This window comes from Zingiber officinale, chromosome 4A (genome assembly GCF_018446385.1).
Source record: "Zingiber officinale cultivar Zhangliang chromosome 4A, Zo_v1.1, whole genome shotgun sequence".
Lineage (NCBI taxonomy): Eukaryota > Viridiplantae > Streptophyta > Magnoliopsida > Zingiberales > Zingiberaceae > Zingiber > Zingiber officinale.
Window position 1 is genome coordinate 17,824,342 of NC_055992.1, and position 19,540 is coordinate 17,843,881.

Below are 19,540 nucleotides of genomic sequence, written 5' to 3' on the forward strand. Positions count from 1 at the left end.
AAAAGTCAGGACGGAATAATCGATTTAAAATCGGAATCAAAACCAAATAGATCGAAACTGTATAAAATTTTTATGTTTTAAACTAATCAAATTGATTAAATTTTTTAATAAAAATTAAGTTGATAAAATATGAGTTAATTTGATTTTCAGAATCTGTTGTGTAGTATCGATGTTTATTATGGTGTTAATTTTTAAAAATAAATATTAAAATTTTAATTTATTATGTTTGACCGAGTTAAGAGTTTTAAAATTAAAATCAAATCAAATTATCGAAAAAATTAAAATAGAATTAAAATTTTAAATTAGTTTCAATCGGTTAATCTGATTTAATTAAATTTTTATTCATCATAAAATTACTCTCTTCTATTGGATGTACTAGGGGAAGTCTTGGTATTAATATTCCAGTTTTTTTATTAAAATATTTTAATTTAATATGAAAAATATAATCACCAAATAAAACTAAACTTATAATTTAAGATCTAAATTGTATAAAAATAAAATAAACATCTGCTTAAATTAGTTAAATTGAATAGTTAACTATTTGACTTAGTGTATTTAATTATGTTGGTAAATTTGAACACAAATCTTCTGCTCTAGACATGCTATAATCCAACGCCTAACGTCTAATATCTTTTTATATATGTATTTATCTCCTTTCATATGGCGGGTCAGTATTAGAAGACCTGTAAGATAATGGATCAATTTTTTGTTTTTTTACTAGAGTCCAAAATAAAAAAGTTTAATTCAAATTAAGAATAAAACTTAACTCTCCACGATTTGGTTACACAATTAATAAATGCACAGGTCAAGTGTTTGATTATCTCTAATTCCGCCGGAAAGCCCTAAGTTGAAGAATGATTGCTTGAGAATCAAGTTGATCGTATTACATTTGAGAATAAGTGTGTTGTTTTTAAAAAAAGTATTTGTGTTAAGATACTCAAGGATAACAACTTGCATATGCTAAATAAGAGAAGCATTGAACCATAGCTTGAATCTGGACCTGCTTAATTGGGCCTGCCGCCGGCCTGGTCCATCATCAAAATGAAGGGCATCAAATCAACTCTTGGAAAATTGAAACGAGTTGGATCCTGGTTATATTTAATTCTTTTAAAAAATAATATATACATGCTAGGAAGGAAGAAAATGGGCATATTATTTGATCAAAATTGTGGTCAAGTCGGATATGGAGATCAATGGTTGGATAGGTAGATGCAGCCGAGCCGATTGAGTTAATTTTATGCGAGTAAACGAAGAATGTAAATATTAATCAACCTTTTATTTTGGCTCTAAGAGCATCCAAAGTATTCCAGGACTACAATGCAGGGTATCAAGTTCTTACTCAGATATTAACTGTTTGATCTCCAGTTATGCATGTTTGTAGAGATTTTTCAGAATAGCTCCATGGGAGATGCTCTAATCCGACCGATCATGATATTCATCTTCCCTCGCTGGAGACCAATTGGGAGAACACGTTGCTGCCCGACGCATCCAACGGCATAATAATGCTCCTCGTACGCCAGTTATTTTCCTCGTCCACGTTGGCAACGGTCGTCAAATCCACCTGCCGCGTCGCCGGCACGGAGATCTGCAGATCCACTGCGCCGCTGTCCTCGTGCGGTTCCCTCTTCAGTTCCGTCACATGGAGCTGCAGCGCGTACTCCAAATTCCACAGTACGTCGGCAAACGACGGCCTGTCGTCGCCGTAGTTCTCCAAGCACTTCTCCGCCGTCTCCCCGAACTTCCTCAACGAGTTCGCGTTGATGTTTCCCGCCAGTCTTTGGTCGATGATCTTCTCCAGCTGGCCCCTCCTCTGCCAATGCAACGCCCACTCCGCCACGTTCATCTGCTCCTGCGACAGGCTCCGGTCGATTACCGGGCGCGCGCAGAGCACCTCGAACAGCATCACTCCGAATGAATAGACGTCGGACTTCTCGGTCAGTTGCTGCTTCTTGAAATACTCGGGGTCGAAGTAGCCGAAGGTGCCCTTCACCGCGGTGGTCACATGGGACTCTCCCGTGGAGGGCCCCAACCTCGAGATCCCGAAGTCGGAGACCTTGGCCAAGTAGGTTTTGCCGAGCAAGATGTTTGTCGATTTGACGTCGCGGTGGATGATGGTGTGGGAGTCGCCGGTGTGGAGGTAGTGGAACCCGCGGGCAGCCCCGATGCAGATCTCCAGTCTCTGCTTCCAGGAAAGGCACGGCTTGTCGTCGGATCCGTACAAATAGTTCTGGAGGGGGCCCTTCTCCATGTACTCGTAGACCAAGATCCGCTCCGATTGCTCCTCGCAGTAACCGATGAGAGAGACGAGGTGGCGGTGGCGGATCTTGGACAGGACGAGGATCTCGGTCTGGAACTCCGGATACCCCTGCCTCGACCCTGGCATGGCCCGCTTCACTGCTACCTCGGTGCCGTCGCCGAGGATGCCCTTGTAGACCTTCCCGAATCCGCCGCTTCCCACCACGAGGCTCTCGTCGAAGTCGTTGGTGGCGGCCCTGATCACGAGCAGCGGGATGTTGAGGTCGAGATTCAGCCTTGGGGACGCCGTCAGCTCCGTTGTTTCTTCAGTCGGCTTGCTCGAGAGGTCCACTGAGTTTCCCCGCGGCATGGTTCTTCCCCGGCAGTACGGCGACCATGTCTCCTTCGGAAGCAGCGGCCGAGATTTGGATCTCCGACGACGCTGGCAAGCCAAAAGAACGAGAAAGAAGACAACTAGGCTCAGCAGGACGGCGCTGCCGGAAGTAGCGGAGGCGATGACCGCAACAGACACGCTTCTCCTGCTGCTGTCGCTGGAATTGACTAGCGCATCGTTGAATTTGAAGATTTCAAGGCCGTAAAGATTGCCAGCACCTGCTGACCCCGGCCTCCTTTCCGTGGCTTCGTCCGGCGCAAGAACGTCATTGTTAATCCACCAATAGCTCAACTTCTCCGTCCTTGTGCCCAAATAAAAGGTCACGCTAGGGGAAGCAGCATGATCTCTTGAATTGATGTCCTTAGACTGGTTGGCAACGGAGAGGTTGAAGATCATAGGGTCGTATTCAACCGCCTGTGAAATGAAATCGCAGAAATTTGCACGGACCAAGTAATTGTAGCCCGAATCCACTGTAAAATTCCAGTTAACTTTGAAGTTGAAATTTGGATTGGCATTCCGCATGCCTTCTGAAATGTTCACGGCACTAGCCGTGGTGTAGACAATCTCTGGAGCGACAACGTTCGTCACATCTGCGTTTCCGTAGTATATAGCTCCGGGATTGGTTGTTTCCACCGAACTGATGTTCTTGCTGAAAAAATAGGCGTCCTTAGGGATCCATGTCCACCACATGGTGTCGTTGGCTGGAGTAACCTTGTGACCACCGACGTTGATCCTGTAGACAGTCTCCACTACAGCCTGATTGGATAAGTTTGAAGGGAAAAAGCTGTTGAAGAGATCGGAGGGGGTGGTGAAGACCTCGACGGCGTTGACGAAGGCGATAGGAGAAGATGAAGCGGGGACGAAGGTGAGTTCGAGGTTTGTGGAGGCGGTAGAATTGAACCAGAGGAAGTACTCCTTGATGACGAGGGTGTCGGAGGAAACTGAGAAATTATCCAGGAGGACGAAGCGCTGGGCAATGACGCGGAAGCGGGCGTCGGAGAGGTCCCGATCGTCGGTTGAGAAGGGGAGGAAGTGGAGACGAATGCCATAGACGCCTGTGGAACTGAGGTTGAAGGTGTAGGAGGCGGTGCCGTTGAAGACTCGGGCGGTGGAGTAGAGGGAGGAGGAGCGGTTGGAGGCGGAGGGGTTGGAGAGTGGGAAGGAGTTGTTGGCTTCTCTCGAGAGGAAGGTGAAATCGGTAACAAAATTTCGACTGGCGCTTTCGACTTCGTTGTCGGTGAAGTTGAATTGGCTGCCGCAATTTAGCAAGTAACTGGGGCTGAAGTCGGTGGAGGCGGCTGCAAGGAGGAGGGATGCCCTGAGGAGCAAGAGGAAGCAGAAGAAGTAGTAGTAATCCATTGGTGCCGTTGTATCGCCGGGAAGAAGTGCGCGAAAATAAGAAGAGAATGCGCTGCTAAATTTTCGACGCGTGGAAATTTTGACTTGACTCGAGTGGAAAATGCATGCCCGGCTCCAGACGATTCAGACATCATGGAAATATTATAAAAAAAATATATTTTTTTTAAAAATTATAAAATTTAAAATTATTAAAAATAGTCCTGCAATAGAACTTCTATATTGTTATTATTTTATTAGAAGTTGAGAGATAAATCCATAAAAGCACTTTATAAAGACTGTCACAGTTTTACTTATAAAGGCCGTCAGAGTTTTACTTAAAATTCTACTGATAAATTAAATAATTTTAAATTAATACGAAATTAAATTTTATATTTTCTTCTATGTTTTTGATTATATTTATACTATTAATAAAATTTAACATAATATATTGAGAGTAATAATTTTTTAAGTATAAATTAAAATTTTTAAATATATTCGTGTTAAAAAAATTAATGTTCTTAATATATTATGTTAAATTGATATTTGAGAACATATATATAATCAGGAGAACTAGACAAACATATATGATATAATTTCATGTAGATCGTGTGGTATATCAGCCAGATTTTTTAAATACTAATAGAATTTTTCAAATATATATTCGTGTTAAAAAAAAATCATTACTTTCAATATACTAAGTTAAATTGAAGTTTGAGGACATGGATATAATTATGAGAGGTAGATGAACACATAAGAACTAATTTCATATCAATTTGAGGTCATTTGGTCCATCAACCGATTTTAGGGAAAATTGGTTAATGAACCAAATGACCTCAGATTAACATGAAACTAGTTTTTATGTGTTTGTCTAACTCTCTTGATTATATCCATGACCTCAAACATCAATTTGATCTAATATATTGAAAGTAATAATTTTTTGAACATGAATATATTTAAAAAATTTAATTTATGGTAAAAAATATTACTCTCAATATATTTGATCAAATTAATATTTGAGGGTATGAATATAATCAGAAAAGGTGGACGAATATATAAGAACTCATTTCATATAAATCCGAGGTCATTTGGTCATCAATTGATTTAGCTCAAAACGGGCTGATCGACTAAATGATCTCAGATTGACATGAAACTAGTTCCTTTGTGTGCATCTACCTCTCCTAATTATATCTATGTCCTTAAACTTTAATTTGACTTAATATATTGAGAGCAATAATTTTTTTGAATATGAATATATTTAAAAAATTTAATTAGTGTTCAAAAAATTTTGTTGATGGACCAAACAAGCTCAAATTGATATAAAATTAGATCCTATGTATTCAGATAATTCTCTTAATTATATCTATGCACTTAAATATCAATTTGACGATATATTAGGTGTATTGATTTTTTGAACACAAATATTTTTGAAAAATTTAATTCATGTTTAAAAAATTATTTCTCTAAATATATTAGGTCAAATTGATGTTTGGGGGCATGAATATAATCAGAAGAGATAGACGAAAATATAGGAGCTAGTTTCATATCAATCTAAAGTTGTTTGGTGCATTAGTCAATTTTGAGTAAAATCGGTTGATGGACCAAATGACTTCGAATTGATATGAAACCATTTCCTATATTTTTATCTACCTCTCTTGATTATATTCATGCCCTTAAATATCAATTTGACATAATATATCGAGAGCAATGAGTTTTTGAACATGAATATATTTGAAAATTTTAATTCATATTCAAAAAATCTGGCTGATGGACCAAACAACATCAGATTAGATTGATATGAAACTAGATCTTATATTTTCATTTAGTTCTCTTGATTATATCTATACCCTCAAACATCAATTTGACCTAATACATTGAGATCAATAATTTTTTAAATATAAATTAAAATTTTCTAATATTTTCATATTTTAAAAATTATTGCACTCAATATATTGAGTCAAATTGACGTTTGAGGGCATAGATATAATTAGGAGATGTAGACAAATATATAGAAACTAGTTTCATATCAATCCGAGATCATTTGGTCTATCAACCGATGATCCAGCGGTAAGAATGGGGGGCCCACCCTCTGAAGGGTCCCAGCCTAAGGACGGATGGAAGGCTGGTCAAGTGGGTAATGGTCCGAGCGGAGCTAGAAATAATCCATCCATGGGCTTGGGTTTCCGATGCCAAGGCAGGAGGATCGAATGGCCGAGCGGGATCTCCCGCTCGGCCGGGATCAAAGGGCCGAGCGGGTGGTCCGTTCGGCCGAGATAAGGGCGAGGGTACAGAGGTAGCCGAGCGGCCTATCGCTTGTCTCGGGATATGGGATGTCATAGAGGGCATGTCTGATGATTAGGCCGTACACAAGATTGCACGATGGAAGATCTCGCCGTCACATCAAGGAGAGGTGGATATAGTAGCAGTATGGCCTCATGTATGCTTTTCTGACAGACCCATACTTGGGTATGGTCTAAAGCAGATGACTGCTTCGATTGACGTGCCTGGGCTCTTTCGATAGTTCTATATAAGGTCTCCATTTCTTCACCAGAGGTACACGAGTCTTCTACTTAAAAGCCACTCCTTTGCTATTTCCTCGCCTGACTTGAGCGTCGGAGGGCCGTCGCCGGGACACCCCTCCCGGCTCGGTTTTGTTGTAGGTTCGCCGGAGCACCTGAGGATCCAGCAGAGAGCGCCACGTCCCCAGCGTTCGTTGACTCCTGGTTCGGACAGGATCAATTTGGCGCCGTCTGTGGGAACGCTCCTGCATCTGAACAGAGACAATGGACGAGGCTGGAAGAATACACAATGTGGCACTCTCACAAGAAGAGTTGGACGCTCTAGTCAAGATGAGGGCCGCCAAACTCATGGAGCAAAAACAAAAAGCATCCGCTGAGCGGGCGGAGCAACAAGCAACATCTGCGTCTGGTGGCCGAGCGAAAGCACCTCCAGCCACCGTCGCATTCCATCGGGCCTTATTTCGCACCCCTGAAGCCATACCAGCCCGAAGAGATAGAGGATCTTCCTCAGATGAAATGCCAAGGCGGGATGACAGGAAGGGGAAAGCTCCCCGAGCGGACTCCTCCCCCGAGCGGATCAATCGCCAATTTTCGGAGGCTATCCTACGAGACCCTCTGCCCAAGCACTACGTGCCTCCGACGATCGGCGAATATAATGGAACAACAGACCCGGATGATCATCTGGGTAAGTTCGATAATACAGCCACGCTCCATCAGTACACAGATGGAGTAAAGTGTAGAGTCTTCCTTACCACCCTCTCAGGATCGGCTCAACGGTGGTTTCGGAGGTTGCCGGACGGATCCATCACAAGCTTCAAGGAATTCCGAACGGCCTTCCTCCACCACTTCGCCAGTAGTCGGCGTTATCAAAAAACCAGTGTCAGCTTATTCGCCATCAAGCAAGAGCCGAGAGAATCGCTTCGAGGTTATATTCAGCAATTCAACCAAGTGGCGATGGATATCCCCACGGCCACATCGGAGACGATGATGAATACCTTCACGCAAGGCCTTGTGGATGGGGAATTCTTCCGGTCGCTCATCCGAAAGCCGCCCTGAGATTATGATCACATGCTACATCGGGCCAACGAATATATAAATGTGGAAGAAGCGCAAGCCGCTCGGAAAAGGGAAACTCCAGCCGAGCGCGCACCTGTCCATGCCGAGCGGAAACAGCACGCCGCTCAGCAGCCACCCAGAGGACCGAGGGTCGAAGCAATTCGATCCCCTCACGCCAAATCGCACGTACAAGAAGTGGCTGCCGCTCGGCCCAAGCCAAAGAAGAGGTGGACCCCTATGTTCTGCACCTTCCACCAGACGGATACGCACAACACGAGGGATTGCCGAAGTCTTCCCTTTGTGTCCAATCCTGTTCCCAGGAAAGCCGAACGACGGTCGCCTCCCATCGACAGGAGACGTAGGACTCATGAAGCTGACCGGACCCGCACCGAGGGGCGACATCAGCAGACACCCGATCGGCATAGATCTTCGAGGCAGGAGAATCGCCGGGCGTCCAGAGAGCGGTCACGACCGTCCGCTCGGGAGGAGGAAAATAGGAGCAATACTTCCCGGGGTGAGATCAACGTTATTGTTGGTGGGCCGACCGGAGGAGACTCCAACCGAGCCAGAAAGGCGGGCGTCCGGCAGCTGCAGATCCACGCGGTCAGCTGCAGCCAAGAGCGGGCAAGTGGACCGGAAATCACTTTCGGACCAGGGGACTTAGAAGGAGTAGAAGTGCCCCACGACGACGCGCTGATCATTAAAGCGGTAATAGCAAATTACACCATCCACCATATATTTGTTGACACAGGAAGCTCGGTCAACATCATATTCAAGAAGGCGTTCGATCAGCTGCAAATTGATCGAGTCGAGCTGCTGCCCATGACGACCCCGCTTTACGGGTTTACGGGCAACGAAGTTCAGCCGGTCGGACAAATCCGGCTGGCCACCTCGCTGGGAGAAGAGCCGCTCAGGAGGACCAGGACAATAAACTTTGTGGTGGTCGACTCTCCCTCATCCTACAACGTCATTTTGGGACGACCGGCGCTCGGCGAATTTCGAGCGGTTGTCTCAACCTTCCACCAGAAGATAAAGTTCCCCGTGGAGGACAAAGTAGGAGAGGTGCGGGGAGATCAGCTAGCAGCTCGGCGGTGCTATATAGAGATGATCCGAGCAGAAGCTTGTTCCGCTCGGAAGGCGCCCCGAATTGAGGTACACGCCATAACCAAGAAACCTCCTGCTTTAATTTATGATGAAAAGGAGGAAGTCCAGATCCATCCGACCCGATCGGAGGCCACGACTTTTATCGCCTCTGATCTGGGGGAAGAACAGAAGGAGAAGCTGATTCAATGTCTCCAACGAAATCATGATGTCTTCGTCTGGTCAACACATGAGTTACCTGGAATTTCGCCGAGCCTAGCACAGCATGAATTGCATGTCCGACAGTGAAGCAGAGAAAAAGGGACTTCAGCGCCGAGCAGAATGCCATTATCCGGGCGGAGGTGGAAAAACTTCTGAAGGCCGGCCACATATGCGAGGTGCAGTTCCCGAGCTGGCTGGCCAACGTAGTCCTGGTCTCCAAGCCGGGCGGCAAGTGGAGGGTCTGCATCGACTTTCGAGATTTAAACAAGGCATGCCCCAAGGATTTTTATCCTCTGCCCCGGATAGATCAGCTGGTGGACTCTACGGCCGGCTGCGAATTAATTTGCATGCTTGACGCCTACCAAGGATATCATCAAGTGCCGCTCGCCCGGGAAGATCAAGAAAAAGTAAGCTTCGTAACGGCCGACGGCACATATTGTTACAATGTGATGCCGTTCGGATTGAAGAATGCCAGGGCCACCTATCAACGCTTGATGAACAAGGTGTTCAAGGAGCAGATCGGGCGGAATCTGGAAGTTTATATGGACGACATTCTTATCAAATCCGTCCGAGCGGCCGATCTTTTCAAGGATATGGAAGAAACCTTCCGAACGCTGCGCAAATATGGAGTCAAGCTAAATCCCCAAAAGTGCCTGTTCGGAGCCAAAGGAGGACGTTTTTTGGGGTACATAGTGACCGAGCGGGGAATCGAAGCAAATCCCGGCAAGGTTAAAGCACTGCAAGACATGCCGCCCCCAAGAAATACAAGAGAAGTGCAAAGGTTGACCGGTCGGATAACTGCTTTATCCAGATTCATCTCCAGAACCGCGCCATTCTTCAGGATCCTGCGCAAGGCTACTAAGTTCCAGTGGGATGAAGAATGTGACCGAGCATTTGAAGAGTTGAAGACATATCTTAATTCTCTGCCAGTGTTAGCCAAGCCGGTCGGGGGTGAGTCACTTTATATGTATCTGTCGTCAACTGAGCATGCCGTAGGCTCAGCACTTGTGAGGGCGAACGGCGAAGAACAGCCGGTGTATTTTCTAAGCCACATTTTAAAAGATGCTGAATCTCGTTACACTGGGCTCGAGAAGTTGGCCTTTGCTTTGGTTCTAGCCGCTCGGCGCCTGCGACCGTATTTCTTGGCTCACACCATTATTGTCCGAACGAACAGTCCACTCGGAAGAGTGCTGTTGAATCCAGAAGCGTCCGGACGGCTTATCAAATGGACGACTGAATTAAGTGAATTTGACATCCAATATCAGCCCCGCTCGGCGATTAAAGCCCAATCCTTGGCTGATTTTGTGACCGAAGTGCAAAGGCCAGAGCCGGAAGCTATGTGGAGAATATATGTGGATGGATCCTCCACTCGGCTCGGAAGTGGGATCGGAATATTACTACTCTCACCTCAGGAAGAAAAGATGCACCTATCCGTCCGGCTTGATTATAAAGCTACCAACAACGAAGCAGAGTATGAGGCCCTCATAGCCGGATTGCAGGCGGCCCGGCATGTGGGTGCCGGTCGGGTGACCCTCTATTCGGATTCCCAGTTGGCCGCTCAACAACTTTCTGGCACCTTTGAAATCAACAGCGTTCGGCTTAAGCTCTACGCTGAGGCCTTTGAAAAACTCAAAGCCACTTTCCGAGAGGTCCTTATTCAAAAGATTCCCCGAACGGAGAACCTGGCAGCCGATGAGTTGGCCAAACTAGCAAGTTCTATAACGCCGGTCGCCATTCAGCAACCAATTGAAAAAGTACTGCTGGTGGCGCACGTCGACCGGATGGAAGGCCTCACATTTCCAAGCGACTGGAAGGCGACGACCGCCCGCTCGGACAAATGGTCCAGTCAGTCGGACTCACTGCCTCCTTCGACTAGACTTGAAGGGAAGGCAAGTGATCCGGCGGTAAGAATGGGGGGCCCACCCTCTGAAGGGTCCCAGCCTAAGGACGGATGGAAGGCTGGTCAAGTGGGTAATGGTCCGAGCGGAGCTAGAAATAACCCATCCATGGGCTTGGGTTTCCGATGCCAAGGCAGGAGGATTGAATGGCCGAGCGGGATCTCCCGCTCGGCCGGGATCAAAGGGCCGAGCAGGTGGTCCGTTCGGCCGAGATAAGGGCGAGGGTACAGAGGTAGCCGAGCGGCCTATCGCTTGTCTCGGGATATGGGATGTCATAGAGGGCATGTCTGATGATTAGGCCGTACACAAGATTGCACGATGGAAGATCTCGCCGTCACATCAAGGAGAGGTGGATACAGTAGCAGTATGGCCTCATGTATGCTTTTCTGACAGGCCCATACTTGGGTATGGTCTAAAGCAGATGACTACTTCGATTGACGTGCTTGGGCTCTTTCGATAGTTCTATATAAGGTCTCCATTTCTTCACCAGAGGTACACGAGTCTTCTACTTAAAAGCCACTCCTTTGCTATTTCCTCGCCTGACTTGAGCGTCGGAGGGCCGTCACCGGGACACCCCTCCCGGCTCGGTTTTGTTGCAGGTTCGCCGGAGCACCTGAGGATCCAGCAGAGAGCGCCACGTCCCCAGCGTTCGTTGACCCCTGGTTCGGACAGGATCAATTTGGCGCCGTCTGTGGGAACGCTCCTGCATCTGAACAGAGACAATGGACGAGGCTGGAAGAATACACAATGTGGCACTCTCACAAGAAGAGTTGGACGCTCTAGTCGAGATGAGGGCCGCCAAACTCATGGAGCAAAAACAAAAAGCATTCGCCGAGCGGGCGGAGCAACAAGCAACATCTGCGTCTGGTGGCCGAGCGGAAACACCTCCAGCCACCGTCGCATTCCATCGGGCCTTATTTCGCACCCCTGAAGCCATACCAGCCCGAAGAGATAGAGGATCTTCCTCAGATGAAATTCCTTAAACTTTAATTTGACTTAATATATTGAGAGCAATAATTTTTTTGAATATGAATATATTTAAAAAATTTAATTAGTGTTCAAAAAATTTTGTTGATGGACCAAACAAGCTCAAATTGATATAAAATTAGATCCTATGTATTCAGATAATTCTCTTAATTATATCCATGCACTTAAATATCAATTTGACGATATATTAGGTGTATTGATTTTTTGAACACAAATATTTTTGAAAAATTTAATTCATGTTTAAAAAATTATTTCTCTAAATATATTAGGTCAAATTGATGTTTGGGGGCATGAATATAATCAGAAGAGATAGACGAAAATATAGGAGCTAGTTTCATATCAATCTAAAGTTGTTTGGTGCATTAGTCAATTTTGAGTAAAATCGGTTGATGGACCAAATGACTTCGAATTGATATGAAACCATGTCCTATATTTTTATCTACCTCTCTTGATTATATTCATGCCCTTAAATATCAATTTGACATAATATATCGAGAGCAATGAGTTTTTGAACATGAATATATTTGAAAATTTTAATTCATATTCAAAAAATCTGGCTGATGGACCAAACAACATCAGATTAGATTGATATGAAACTAGATCTTATATTTTCATTTAGTTCTCTTGATTATATCTATACCCTCAAACATCAATTTGACCTAATACATTGAGATCAATAATTTTTTAAATATAAATTAAAATTTTCTAATATTTTCATATTTTAAAAATTATTGCTCTCAATATATTGAGTCAAATTGACGTTTGAGGGCATAGATATAATTAGGAGATGTAGACGAATATATAGAAACTAGTTTCATATCAATCCGAGATCATTTGGTCTATCAACCGATTTTGGACAAAATTGATTGATGAACTAAATGATCTCGGATTGACATGAATTAGTTCTCATATGTTCATCTACCTCTCCTACTTATATCAATTGATTTAGCTCAAAACGGGCTGATCGACTAAATGATCTCAGATTGACATGAAACTAGTTCCTTTGTGTGCATCTACCTCTCCTAATTATATCCATGTCCTTAAACTTTAATTTGACTTAATATATTGAGAGCAATAATTTTTTTGAATATGAATATATTTAAAAAATTTAATTAGTGTTCAAAAAATTTTGTTGATGGACCAAACAAGCTCAAATTGATATAAAATTAGATCCTATGTATTCAGATAATTCTCTTAATTATATCCATGCACTTAAATATCAATTTGACGATATATTAGGTGTATTGATTTTTTGAACACAAATATTTTTGAAAAATTTAATTCATGTTTAAAAAATTATTTCTCTAAATATATTAGGTCAAATTGATGTTTGGGGGCATGAATATAATCAGAAGAGATAGACGAAAATATAGGAGCTAGTTTCATATCAATCTAAAGTTGTTTGGTGCATTAGTCAATTTTGAGTAAAATCGGTTGATGGACCAAATGACTTCGAATTGATATGAAACCATTTCCTATATTTTTATCTACCTCTCTTGATTATATTCATGCCCTTAAATATCAATTTGACATAATATATCGAGAGCAATGAGTTTTTGAACATGAATATATTTGAAAATTTTAATTCATATTCAAAAAATCTGGCTGATGGACCAAACAACATCAGATTAGATTGATATGAAACTAGATCTTATATTTTCATTTAGTTCTCTTGATTATATCTATACCCTCAAACATCAATTTGACCTAATACACTGAGATCAATAATTTTTTAAATATAAATTAAAATTTTCTAATATTTTCATATTTTAAAAATTATTGCTCTCAATATATTGAGTCAAATTGACGTTTGAGGGCATAGATATAATTAGGAGATGTAGACGAATATATAGAAACTAGTTTCATATCAATCCGAGATCATTTGGTCTATCAACCGATTTTGGACAAAATTGATTGATGAACTAAATGATCTCGGATTGACATGAATTAGTTCTCATATGTTCATCTACCTCTCCTACTTATATCCATGCTCTCAAATACCAATTTGACCCAATATATTGACAGCAATAATTTTTTAAACACGAATTAAAATTTTTAAATATATTTATATTTAAAAAATCACTGCTCTTAATATATTAAGTCAAATTAACGTTTCAAGAGAGATAGCCAAATACATAGGAACTAGTTTTACATCAATCCGAGTGATCTCGTCCGATGGCTGAGTCGGACGGAGGCTAGTCGTGGTGGCCTGGTTGTTGACGGAAAGTCGTAGGTGATCCGGCTCCCACGGGTGGCTGACGCTGCTGCAACACCCTGCGCACACTTAGACAATCCTCCCTCCACGTTAGAGACCGAAACCCAGGGGAAAAGTCCCCGGATCAGGCCCTCCGACGCTCAAGTCAGGTCTTTTTTCCTCAAAAAAGCAGAGAGACTGGAAAATGAAAAGTTGTGGAAGGAAAATGACGAGAGAGCGCGCGTACTCGCGTACGAGGAATGCTCCCCTCTTTATGCATCCGCCTTGCTTCCGGAACCTGCAACCCTGTCAGAAAACGTTAGACGCTAGGCTTTGTCGTATCTGCCGGACACCCGTCGCGCTGCTATTGGTCGTGAAGGCATCTTCTTGTTTAGGAACCTCTGCCTTTACCCCTGGATTTTGTCTTGTAGCGAAGGACATCTGTCAGGCTACTCTTGGTTATGGGAGCATCTTCTCCTTTAGAAACCTCCACCTTCGCACATCTTACTGGTATGTAATGATTACCCTTGACGGACAATTGTGATCCTTCAACCCCTGCACAGCGTGGCTCATCCTATTTGCGAAGGACATCTGTCAGGCTACTATTGGTTATGGGAGCATCTTCTCCTTTAGAAACCTTCGCACATCTTACTGGTATGTAATGATTACCCTTGACGGACAATTGTGATCCTTCAACCCCTGCACAGCGTGGCTCATCCTATTTATCGCGGTCGGCAACTACCTCACATCCCTCGACCAGATCCCGCCTCTAAGCGTTACTTGTTAGTCGGGCTAACCCTGAACAGCCCTGTCGATCATGGTCTGTATTCTGTACCATGTATTTGCTACCCCTCGACTGTAAGCCCATAGATCGGGCTGCCTTTACACATCTCTGCCGCTTCCAACCTGTGAGTTGTGACTTGTGCTTCCGGATCTTCGAGTCGCAGACCTGCGGACCGAGCCGTCTCTACGCAGCCCTGAAACTTCCGACCTGTGAGTTGTGACTTGTACTTCCTGATCTTCGAGTCGCAGACCTGCAGACCGAGCCGTCTCTATGCAGCCCTGACACTTCCGACCTGTGAGTTGTGACTTGCACTTCCTGATCTTCGAGTCGCAGACCTGCAGACCGAGCCGTCTCTACGCAGCCCTGACACTTCCGACCTGTGAGTTGTGACTTGTACTTCCTGATCTTCGAGTCGCATACCTGCAGACCGAGCCGTCTCTACGTAGCCCTGACACTTTTGACCTGTGAGTTGTGACTTGCACTTCCTGATCTTCGAGTCGCAGACCTGCAGACCGAGCCGTCTCTACGCAGCCCTACCACTTCCGACCTGTGAGTTGTGACTTGCACTTCCGGATCTTCGAGTCGCAGACCTGCGGACCGAGCCGTCTCTACGCAGCCCTGACACTTCCGACCTGTGAGTTGTGACCTGTCCCTCGACCATAGGCCTGTAGATCGAGCTGCCTCTGCCCAGCTTTGCCGATCCCGACCTGCCTCAGCCCGGTTCTGCCGATCCCGACCTGCACCCCGTATTCCGCCTGCCGTCTTCCTTTGTTTTCCAACGGCTTCGCCTACTTGAACAACAAGTCTGTCTGACCTCTGCTTATTCCATATGCTGGCTTTTTGACTGCCTAGTCAGCTTGACTATTGACCGCCATGTTCTCTTGACTTTTGACTGCCATATGGCCTTGACCTTTCTCACCCTTTCCTCTTGAGTCTCTCTATTACCAACCGTATCACCGAGATTGTTTGATCAATCAATCAATTTTACCTAAAATTGATTTTGATTAAAAGTAAATCAGTCGATTGATTTAAAATTTACTCAAACTTTCAACGGAGTAAAATAGATTTGATTGATAAAAGATAAAATAAAAAATAAATAAGTAATTTGATAATTTTAAAATTATCTTATAAGATTTGATAATTTTAAAATCTTACCTATGTGTACAGTAAAAGCCGTTCTCAAAAAGTAAATCTAAACGTATAATTACACTTTTAAAGCTATTGGAGTCCATCTAAATTTTTAAAATGATTAAGCAACCCAAAAATAATTATATAATAATTTTGATCTAAAATTAATATATAATTATTTTTTTCTTAAAATTTAAATCTAAATATATGAATGCATTTTAAGATGTTAAGTTTAATCATACTTTCAAAAATATTAAATAATTAAAAAATCATATAATAATTTTAACCGAAATGCCATTAAATGTAACTCTTTGATCAAAATTGTTATATAACAAAAATGTATTGTATAAATCTAGAGGTTTTGACTAAAAATGCTATACAAATATAGCATTTTTTTAATCTAAAACTATTATATTCATATAGTGCTCATGGTCAATAATTTTTTTTTATCAAAAATATTAAATAGATAGTTAAAATCATTACATAGTCATTTAATCTTTTTTTTTGAAGCATAGTTGAATTTTAATAATATATTTAAATTTAAAATTTAAACATGAAATAATCATATAAAAATTTCAAAACAAAATTATCATATTACTATTTTGAAATCATTTGATTACTTTACAATAATAAATGGAATTTAATTGTCTTTTTGGCATCTAATTATTTAAATTAAAATTTAAGTATAAAATAATCATGTAAAAGTTTAGACTTATGACTACTTTTAATATTTTTAATTAATATTTTTTTAAAAAAAATATTTGAAAATAATTTTCAGTGAATAATTTATCATGTTCTGTCAATATTTTTTAATATATTTTTTAAAATTTTATAACTCAATAACTATTTCTCATATGATAATTTTAATTAAAATTAATATATGAATTGATCGGTTGACTAGTCGATAAAAATTTTAATAATTGGTTTGGTAATCTTTATCCGTGGCAGTGACCTTTGATGACATCGATGCACCGGTGTTTGACCAGCAAGTCATCTGATACTCCATAGGCCAACCTTGTGTTGGATTTGTTCAAGAACGTAGTGATCATGTCATAATTATGATGACAATCATAGACTTGGATAGGTCATCAGTTAAAACAAATTGACTCTGACCAAAGTCAACTAAGTGTTTGTAGAACGAGAGGTTGGATACATTCAGTCAGTAGAGTTTTATTTGGATCTAATCAAAATAGTGTCATATGGTTAAAAAACCTAGCAATTATCGCTACAAGCAATTTTAATAATTTTAATATATATAATTATAATTTAAATATCCAACTCTTCATGGAGATAATTGATTCAGTCCTATAAAATTTTTCTAATTATTATCAAAAATAAATCCGAAAAATACAAATCAAAATAAATGTTGACAGAGCGTTCCGGACAAATAATATATTTTAAAAAAGAATCAAACCCTTATTATAATGGAGCTCGTCTTACCTTTATCTAGCATCCCAATTCATAATTGATCATTGGCTAAATAAAGATACCGAGTTAATGGGATTTATAATTTGATATAAAAATTATATCAAATCAATATCGACAACAAGACGACATTAACTCTATCTCACCTTTCACTATGGCAGGTGGTTGAGCAGGGATATAAAGAAGTTGAGTAGATACTACTGTTAGTATAATGAACCCTAAAGCAGTTAAATTTAATTGAGATATTTTAATGTATGATAAATGATTTAAGTTATATTTATGTGTATATCTAATGTGTGCATTGAACTTGTAGGGATTTGGATGGTTGCATACCAAGTTTAGTTCATATGATCAGAAGTCCTAGAGGTGAAGTCTTTCACAGATGATGAGGAAGTCCTAGAGATGAGACCTTTGAGCAAATAGTGAAATTATAGAGCTGAGATTTTGAGAAAATGAGAAGTGAAGTCTTTCACAGATGATGAGGAAGTCCTAGAGATGAGACCTTTGAGCAAATAGTGAAATTATAGAGGTGAGATTTTGAGAAAATGATGAAGTTGTAGAAGCATGACTTTTAGGCAAATGGACTAAATCCTAGAGGTGCAACTTTAATCTGGGAGTGTGTAGAAGATCTGAGAGCACAACCTTTGTGCAAATTGGTGAAGAATTTTCATGCAATCATGCCCTAAGTTGTTGTGTTCGATCAGATATTTTGATGTATTTAATGAAGGATGATTCTGTTCGAAAATCATGAAGAAGGTTAGCTGGGAATGTAGCTCCTTTGTTTATCGCATGAAGACTCCGTTCCGATCTACAATATAAGAAACGTTAGTGCCGGGCTAGGGAAGGGGTCCCTGACATTGACGTTTCGACGCTCAAGTCAGTCATCAGAATAATAGAAAGAAGGCGGAGTAATGTAGTAACAGTGAAAGCACAAGCGTAAATAGCAAATATCACATACCTCCGCCGGTGCATAGACCCCCCTTTATATAATGTTACAGTAGGCGACGTGTACACTCCCCAAGACACGGACATATTTTCCTAACTGTCCTATGAAAAGACATGTTCGAAAAGTGTCTCTGACACCATACCTTAATAGGGCATGCAAATTCCTGACAAGATAGTAGAAAATTATGTCATACGATTTGCTTGTTGACCATGCCCTGTTGTCAGCGGTATTACCTCCCAGAGGGATATTAAGAGATATGGGAGGGATCCCACTATTTGGCTGAGCGGGATAGCCGCTCGGCCAGGATTCCCCACCCGATCGACTTCAGCTGATTTTCTTCGTAGTAACTCAGTTCGGTAGATTGTTTCTAGTCTGATCCGACATGAGATCCGGTCAGCTTGGCACTCGCTTAGTCAATTGCGAACATCTGATGTTCTAGCTGTACTGATCCCATTCGAACGAACAATCTGTGTTGGACCGGGTTGGGTCGGTAAGAGGAGGGTGAATTACCTGTTGAAAAAATAAAACAAAAACTCTTCTTGATCTTTCAACTCAGATTAGTAGTACACTTATAAAAAGAAAATTAAACAACTAATAAATTAAAGGCACTAAGGACTTACTTGGTTACAACCTAGGTGGTTGTTAATCTAAGACAGAAGAAAGTATTGAAAAGATTTCCTTCGTGTAGGCAAAGAAGCCTATTACACTCGTTGAACGCTTAGAAATGTGCTAGAAAATGAATACAAGAGTTGTTAAATTATTCCTAGCTCTAGGGGTGTTTTTATAGCCTCTGAAAAATTCTATCCAAGGCTGGAAGGCGCCTTCAATAAGGTGGAAGGCACCTCCAGCATGACAATTTTATCCGTATGAAGATAAAGTTTTATCTTCGCTAACGGTCATTGGGAAGGCACCTTCAAGCATTGAAGACACCTTTGCACTTCATGGAAGGCACCTTTCATGGCTTGAAGGCGCCTTCGCACTGTCATCGAAGGCACCTTCCAAGCCATGGAAGGCGCCTTCCATAAAGTAGTTTAGCTCCTTTACTTTTCCATTGTTCCGATCGCCTGGGTGATATCGTCCATGAGGAATTGGGCTCACCCGGACCCATCTTTCGGCCTTCTTCTCGAGCAAACTTCCACTCTGCCTTCTCATTCCTTGGAAACACCGTACGCTTCATTCTCGTCTGCCAGCATACTCTTCCGCAACATCTTCTCCCTCGGATGCATCGAGCTCGTCAACTCTCTCCCATGCAATCCTTCTTGCTAGTTGCAATTTTTGCTCGACTTCTTGTGCTCCTAAGTTCCTACACATTTAAACACAGGGGTTAAACAACAACA

At 42.0% G+C, this 19,540-nt stretch overlaps 1 protein-coding gene across 1 annotated transcript; it reads right to left on the reverse strand.

Annotated features, from left to right (window-relative positions):
• Nucleotides 1–1,309: 1,309 nt before the first annotated feature.
• Nucleotides 1,310–4,039, reverse strand: LOC121969651 (probable receptor-like protein kinase At5g24010). The gene has a single exon (XM_042519858.1). It carries the CDS (start codon nucleotides 3,986–3,988, stop codon nucleotides 1,436–1,438), a length of 2,553 nt encoding a protein of 850 aa, XP_042375792.1. The 5' UTR covers nucleotides 3,989–4,039; the 3' UTR covers nucleotides 1,310–1,435.
• Nucleotides 4,040–19,540: the final 15,501 nt, after the last annotated feature.

Excerpts from the sequence above, each read along its gene's own strand:
- LOC121969651 (XM_042519858.1), bottom strand. The coding sequence starts at position 3,988 with ATGGATTACTACTACTTCTTCTGCTTCCTCTTGCTCCTCAGGGCATCC.